Source organism: Babylonia areolata, chromosome 6 (assembly GCF_041734735.1).
Source record: "Babylonia areolata isolate BAREFJ2019XMU chromosome 6, ASM4173473v1, whole genome shotgun sequence".
Classification (NCBI taxonomy): domain Eukaryota; kingdom Metazoa; phylum Mollusca; class Gastropoda; order Neogastropoda; family Buccinidae; genus Babylonia; species Babylonia areolata.
Window position 1 is genome coordinate 6,486,779 of NC_134881.1, and position 5,802 is coordinate 6,492,580.

Genomic DNA, 5,802 nt, shown 5'->3' on the forward strand with positions numbered 1-5,802 from the left:
CCCCACCCTATCCCCCGACGCCCTGTGCCCCCGACCCCCTGTCCCCCTGTCCCCCTGTCCCCAAGCCAAGTCATCGACCAGCCAAGCAGTCAGCCCAAGGCACCAGTTCTATCAAAGACGCTTTCTTCAAAGACTCCCGAGATAGAAGACACTTTCATTATCTATAAAAGAGAAACTTTTAACTTGTTTGCTGATACGAAGACACATAAAAACACAGTAAAACAAGCTGATGAATCACCTCTACAAAACAATACCACTCAAAATTTTGATCATGCTCTCACGTTTCAATGACACGCTAATGATTGTTTCACGCTAAACCAAGTCGCCGACTTCATTCAGGAGGCAAGCAAGCAAGAGACTCATTGAGACAACTAACTCAAAACCAAACTGACTCAGAACCAAACAAACACAAACTACAAACTTGACCCATCAGAACAAGCAGTTCCGACCGTACCCCCCACAGTGATGAATTCCTCCTCCTCCTCCTCCCCCTCCTCCTCATCGGACGCTGCAGGAGGCGGTCTGACGGATGTGGGGATGGACGCGGCAGCCCAGCTTCTGCACGGGAACAGCACCACCACCAGCGCCAACGGCTCCGGCGAGGCGGAGTGGAACGGCACCATCAGGGACCCCTTCATGTGGGCCATCCAGGAGGATCCGGAGGCTATCTTCGTGCCTGTCATCTTCGGCCTCATCTTCGTCGTCGGCCTCATCGGCAACGGCACTCTCATCTTCACTGTGGTCGTCAACAAGGTGGGTTTTCCATTATCACTTTTTGTTGTTGTTCGTTTTTGTTATATTTTTTATTGTTTCATTCATTCATTCATTCATTCATTCATTCATTCATTCATTCATTCATCTGTTTGTTTGCTTGTTTATTTGTTCATTTATTTATTTATTCATTCATAAATTCATTTTTCTTTGTTAATTCATCTCTCTATCTACCAATCAATCAATCAATCTATATATCCATCTATCTATCTATATGTCTGTCTGTCTGTCTATCTGTTTATCTTAGTATCTATCGTTTCCCAGAAATATAACACACAGTGTATATATCATGCAATCGTTGAGGACATAGCCACACAAACAACGTGTTGTGTGAGTTCATTATTCCTGAACATCAACTTCCAAATCTTTCCTAAGTTACAGAGGTATGATACGCTTGAAATGCATGATGGGTGCAACCCCTCCCCTCCCCCACCCCTTCCACCCACACACATTCCTGTTAAATATCCCGTTGTCTGAACGCTAGTCGTTCGGATGGGACGAGAAATCCAGGTCCTGTGTGTAGCATGAAGTGAGCGCACGTAAAAGAACCCACGGCAACAAATGGTTTCTCCCTGGCAAAAGTCTGTGAAAACCACCATGTTGACATTGAAACAAGAACACTTGCAGTCAGGAAAAAAAAAAGTGGCACTGCACTATGGCGATGTGCTCTCTCTGGGAAGAAAGCTGTTATTACAACGAAACACAATACACGATAGCATTTTTGACTCACTTGTGTAAACAAAGTGAGTGTATGTTTTAACCCGGTGTTCGGTTGTCTCTGTGTGTGTGTGTGTGTGTGTGTGTGTGTCTGTGTGTCCGTGGTAAACTTTAACATTGACATTTTCTCTGCAAATACTTTGTCAGTCGACACCAAATTAGGCATAAAAATAGAAAAAAAAATTCAGTTCTTTTAGTCATCTTGTTTAAAACAATATTGCACCTCTGGGATGGGCACACACACACACAAAAAAAAAAAAATGAAGCCTAATTATATGCAAACTGCATTTACTGTTACATTTATATTTTTTGTATTCTCTAAACTTGGCACTTTGATCTGATATTCTGACCCAACAACAAGAGCAGTCATTATTATCATGTTTTGTTCAAACAGGAACTTCTTTTGCTAAGCATGGAAGTTTTATTTATTTTGCAAACCATTTGGTGCAGACAGTAAAACAAAAAGGATATTACTCTGTAATTAATGCTAGGGGACTTAATTTGCTTTAAACTGATCTTTCTCATCTTAAACATTACATTCTGAAATTATACTCAATACATAAAAAGCTTGGATTCTTTTTTTTTTTTAAGTGTATCACAAGTGAGTCTTGAAGGCCTTGCCTCTCTTGTCTACTATTATTATACCTTATTTTTAAAATGTATATCGTTATTACTTTATTACGGTATTGTCTCTCATCTTCTCCTTCTGCTACAATTACTGCTCCTCCTCCTCCTACTACTCCTCCTACTACTACTACTTCTGCTACAATTACAATTACTACGACTACTACTACTTCTGCTGCTGCTGTTGCTGCTGCTACTTTTACTGCAACTACTTTTCTACTGTTTAGAAACTTGTGGTCTATTTGTAAGAGCATCGTAAGTCCAAGACCTCCATAGCAACATAAGTTAGTGTTACTGTACGAAGAGACACACGGAGAGAGAGAGAGAGAGAGAGAGAGACACACACACACACACACACACACACACACACACACACACAGACTCCCCCTAATGTTTTAATGACGAAAGCAACGTTGTTGTTTTTTTTATATGACCACATGAAATATACGCACCCTACACCCCCTCTTTCCTCCCCCACCCCTCCCTCCCTTCCTCCCCTACGCGCTTTCCTGATATTCACAACCTCAGAGAGGCAGACCGACAATATACAAGGACAGAGGAAGACATAGGGAGACAATGAGAACTGACAATATACAAGGACAGAGGAAGACATAGGGAGACAATGAAAACGACAATATACAAGGACAGAGGAAGACATAGGGAGACAATGAAAACGACAATATACAAGGACAGAGGAAGACATAGGGAGACAATGAGAACGACAATATACAAGGACAAGGAAGACATAGGGAGACAATGAGAACGACAATATACAAGGACAGAGGAAGGCATAGCGAGACAATGAAAACGACAATATACAAGGACAGAGGAAGACATAGGGAGACAATGAAAACGACAATATACAAGGACAGAGGAAGACATAGGGAGACAATGAGAACGACAATATACAAGGACAGAGGAAGACATAGGGAGACAATGAAAACGACAATATACAAAGGCAGAGGAAGACATAGGGAGACAATGAGAACCGACAATATACAAGGACAGAGGAAGACATAGGGAGACAATGAAAACGACAATATACAAGGACAGAGGAAGACATAGGGAGACAATGAGAACGACAATATACAAGGACAGAGGAAGACATAGGGAGACAATGAGAACCGACAATATACAAGGACAGAGGAAGACATAGGGAGACAATGAAAACGACAATATACAAGGACAGAGGAAGACATAGGGAGACAATGAAAACGACAATATACAAGGACAGAGGAAGACATAGGGAGACAATGACAACCGACAATATACAAGGAAAGAGGAAGACATAGGGAGACAATGAGAACCGACAATATACAAGGAAAGAGGAAGACATAGGGAGACGATGAGAACCGACGATATACAAAAACAGGGGAAGACAAAGGGAGACAGAGAGAGAGAGAGAGAGGTGGACACAGGGCTCAGAGACAGAGACACAGACGCAGAGCAATGATCACATCACGCTGTCCTAATATTACCCTATTCTATGGCCCTCATTGCGTGACAGGTCATACGTTGTCTGCTTGCGAAATGGCATTTCTTCTTCTCTCTTTGACAAGAACACCTCCCCCCCCCCCGCCCCCCGCCTCCCTCTTTAACCCCCCTCTCCTCCCATACCGTCTCCCCCCCCTCCAAGCCCCCCCCCCCCCCCCCCCCCCCCAGGCACGCGCATTGCTCTTTTGTGTCGCTTCAGAAATCGTGAAAAAGGTGGAGAATAAAAAAAAAAAAACCCGATGTCAGAAATTCGATCAAGATAGTCAAGCCCTTGGGATGCATTGCACGTCGGAGGAATGTTGATGTCCATTGGGTGGATGAATGGGTGGGGGGTGGGTGGATTAGTGGGTGGGTGGAGAGAGAGGGTAGGTGTTGGTGATGGTGGATGGATGGGGTGGGTGGATTAGTGGGTGGGTGGAGAGAGGGTGAGTGTTGGTGATGGTGGGTGGATGGTTCCGGGTGGGTGGATTAGTGGGTGGGTGGAGAGAGAGGGTAAGTGTTGGTGATGATGGATGGATGGGGGTGGGTGGATTAGTGGGTGGGTGGAGAGAGAGGGTAGGTGTTGGTGATGGTGGATGGATGGGGGTGGGTGGATTAGTGGGTGGGTGGAGAGAGGGTGAGTGTTGGTGATGGTGGGTGGATGGGTCCGGGTGGGTGGATTAGTGGGTGGGTGGAGAGAGGGTGAGTGTTGGTGATGATGGGTGGATGGGGGTGGGTGGATTAGTGGGTAGGTAGAGGGAGAGGGTGAGTGTTGGTGATGATGGGTGGGTGGGTCGGGGTGGAGAGAGGATGAGTGTTGGTGATGGTGGGTGGATGGGGGTGGGTGGATTTGTGGGTGGGTGGAGAGAGAGGGCGGGTGTTCGTGATGGTGGGTGGATGGCTGGGGGGGGGGGGATTAGTGGGTGGGTAGAGAGAGAGGGCAGTGTTGGTGTCTGTGGGTGAATGGGATGAACGTGGGTGGATGGATGGATGGGTTGGTGACTGGTGTTGGAGATGGTTGGTGGGTGGGTGGTGTGGATGGATGGGTTGGTGACTGGTGTTGGAGATGGTTGGTGCGTGGGTGGTGTGGATGGATGGGTTGGTGACTGGTGTTGGAGATGGTTGGTGGATGGGTGATGTGGATGGATTAGCGGGTGGATAGGATGGGCAAGTGTTGGTGTTGTGGTGGTGGGAGAGTGAGGTGAGCGTGGGTGGATGGGTGGGTGGGTAGGTGATCGTTGCTTAGTGATGGTGGGTGGAAGGGATGGTTGAAGTGGGCGTTGGTAGGTGGGTGGATGGGTGGATAGGTGATCGATGCTGAGAGATGGGTGGGTGGAAGGGGTGGCTGAAGTGGATGAATGGAGGAGCGGGTAGATGACTATTGGTGTTGGTAGGCGGGTGGATGGGTAGAGTGGGTGGCTTAGTGTTGGTGGGTGGATGGGTGGTTGTCGGATGTGTGCGAACAGAATAGCATATAACAGAATTTGTCAGTATCAGTATCAGTAGCTCAAGGGAGGCGTCACTGCGTTCGGTCAAATCCATATACGCTACACCACATCTGCCAAGCAGATGCCTGACCAGCAGCGTAACCCAACGCGCTTAGTCAGTCCTCGAGAAAAAAAAAATGTTATGTGACAGAAGTCAACCCGTGCATAGGAAGCACACACAGATGACCTTCCAGTGAAAAAATTCTGGTGATGAGATCAGGCGCAAAGTTATTTTGGGTTCACAAGAGAGAGAGAGAGAGAGAGAGAGAGAGAGAGAGAGAGAGAGAGAGAGAGAGAGAGAGAGAGAGAGAGAGAGAGAGAGAGAGAGAACGAACGAACGAACGAACGAACGAACGAAATTGTTTTAATGAACTTTGGCCATGGACCACAATTCAAAACCAGGGGACTGGGGGTGGGCATGGGAAGGGGTATTATAACACTTGAATAGATGACACAATATCATAATATTCATGGACTTGACATTAATTCTACTTAATTAGGTCTGAGTATGAGAGAGAGAGAGAGAGAGAGAGAGAGAGAGAGAGAGAGAGAGAGAGAGAGAGAGAGAGAGAGAGAGAGAGAGAGAGAGAGAGAGAGAGAGAGAGAGAGAGGTAAGGATCACTTTAGAAGATACATGGTTTTGTTCTTGGGAGCGTGTTGAAGCGATGCTGACTTTTTGGCAAACAGCAGTGTTTACAGGCAACCAAAGAAACGAGCACCTCTCCTAACC

The 5,802-nt window shown here is 46.3% G+C and overlaps 1 protein-coding gene across 1 annotated transcript in view; it reads left to right on the top strand.

The window, feature by feature from the left end:
- Window positions 1-449: 449 nt before the first annotated feature.
- The window catches only part of LOC143283265 (neuropeptide CCHamide-1 receptor-like), a 97,477-nt gene continuing 92,124 nt past the window's right edge, over window positions 450-5,802 (top strand). Inside the window, exon 1 of the mRNA XM_076589447.1 lies at window positions 450-753. Within this exon, the coding sequence (XP_076445562.1) occupies window positions 466-753 (288 nt within the window). The 5' untranslated portion in view covers window positions 450-465. The remainder of the gene's footprint in view (window positions 754-5,802) is intronic.